The sequence below is a fragment of the Oncorhynchus nerka genome, linkage group LG13 (genome assembly GCF_034236695.1).
Source record: "Oncorhynchus nerka isolate Pitt River linkage group LG13, Oner_Uvic_2.0, whole genome shotgun sequence".
Taxonomy (NCBI): Eukaryota; Metazoa; Chordata; class Actinopteri; order Salmoniformes; family Salmonidae; genus Oncorhynchus; species Oncorhynchus nerka.
Genome location: NC_088408.1, coordinates 977,802 through 979,535, shown reverse-complemented (window position 1 = coordinate 979,535; position 1,734 = coordinate 977,802). Strand labels below are relative to the sequence as shown.

At 52.1% G+C, this 1,734-nt stretch overlaps 1 protein-coding gene across 1 annotated transcript in view; it reads left to right on the top strand.

The window, feature by feature from the left end:
• LOC135574637 (uncharacterized) overlaps window positions 1–1,011 on the top strand; it is a 30,536-nt gene extending 29,525 nt beyond the window's left edge. Inside the window, exons 3-4 of the mRNA XM_065026083.1 lie at window positions 389–682; window positions 778–1,011. Of these exons, the coding sequence (XP_064882155.1) occupies window positions 389–682; window positions 778–1,011 (528 nt within the window). The remainder of the gene's footprint in view (window positions 1–388; window positions 683–777) is intronic.
• The last annotated feature ends 723 nt before the right edge of the window (window positions 1,012–1,734 follow it).

The window sequence follows — 1,734 nt, the reverse complement described above, 5'->3', positions numbered from 1 at the left end:
TACAACACCCCCACACCCCCTAGAACACCCCACACCCCCTACAACACCCCCACACCCCCTAGAACTCCCCACACCCCCTACAACACCCCACACCCCAACACCCCTAGAACTCCCCCCACACCCCCTACAACACCCCACACCCCAACACCCCCTAGAACTCCCCCACACCCCCCTACAACACCCCCACACCCCAACACCCCCTAGAACTCCCCACACCCCTACAACACCCCCACACCCCAACACCCCCTAGAACTCCCCACACCCCCTACAACACCCCCACACCCCAACACCCCTAGAACTCCCCACACCCCCTACAACACCCCCACACCCCAACACCCCTAGAACTCCCCACACCCCTTACAACACCCCCACACCCCAACACCCCTAGAACTCCCCCACCCCCTACAACACCCCCACACCCCAACACCCCCTAGAACTCCCCACACCCCCTACAACACCCCCACACCCCCACACCCCCTACAACACCCCCACACCCCACACCCCCTACAACACCCCCACACCCCCACACCCCCTACAACACCCCCACACCCCAACACCCCCTAGAACACCCCCACACCCCAACACCCCTAGAACACCCCCACACCCCAACACCCCTAGAACTCCCCCACACCCCCAGAAAAACACCACACCCCTACAACACCCCCACACCCTAAGAAAAACCGCACACCCCTGGAACACCCCCACACCCCAACACCCCTAGAACTCCCCCACACCCCCAGAAAACCCCACACCCCTAGAACACCCCAACACCCCCAGAAAACCCCACACCCCATAGAACACAAACACACCCCCTACAACACAGCCACACCCCCAGAAAACCACCACACCCCCTGGAACACCCCACACCCAACACCCCCTAGAACTCCCCACACCCCCAGAAAAACCCACACCCCTAGAACACCCCAACACACCCCAGAAAACCACCACACCCTAGAACACAAACACACCCCCCAGACCCCCACACCCCCAGAACACAACCACCCTCCCTAGACCCCCACACCTCCCCAGAACACCCCCACCGAACACCCCACACCCCCCCACACACCTCCCCAGAACAGTTTTTATGGGCTAATAGCAGTAAGGACTATCTGTTATTCAATGTGTTTCTATGGGCTAATAGCAGTAAGGACTATCTGTTATTCAATGCATTTCTATTGGCTAATAGCAGTAAGGACTATCTGTTATTCAATGTGTTTCTATGGGCTAATAGCAGTAAGGACTATCTGTTATTCAATGTGTTTCCTAATAGCAGTAAGGACTATCTGTTATTCAATGCATTTCTATTGGCTAATAGCAGTAAGGACTATCTGTTATTCAATGCCTATTGGCTAATAGAAAGGACTATCTGTTATTCAATGTGTTTCCATGGGCTAACAGCAAACACTATCTGTTATTCAATGTGTTTCTACTAATAGCAATAAGGACTATCTGTTATTCAATGTGTCCCAGCAGTAAACCATCTGTTATTCAATGTGTTTCTATGGGCCTAGAGTAAGGACTGTCTGTTATTCAATGTGTTTCTACCCCCCCAGAAAAGGACTATCTGTTATTCAATGTGTTTCTAGGGCTAATAGCAGTAAGGACTATCTGTTATTCAATGTGTCTCTAATAGCAGTAAGGACTATCTGTTATTCAATGTGTTTCTATGAATAGCAGTAAGGACCTGTTATTCAATGTGTTTCCTAATAGCAGTAAGGACTATCTGTTATTCAA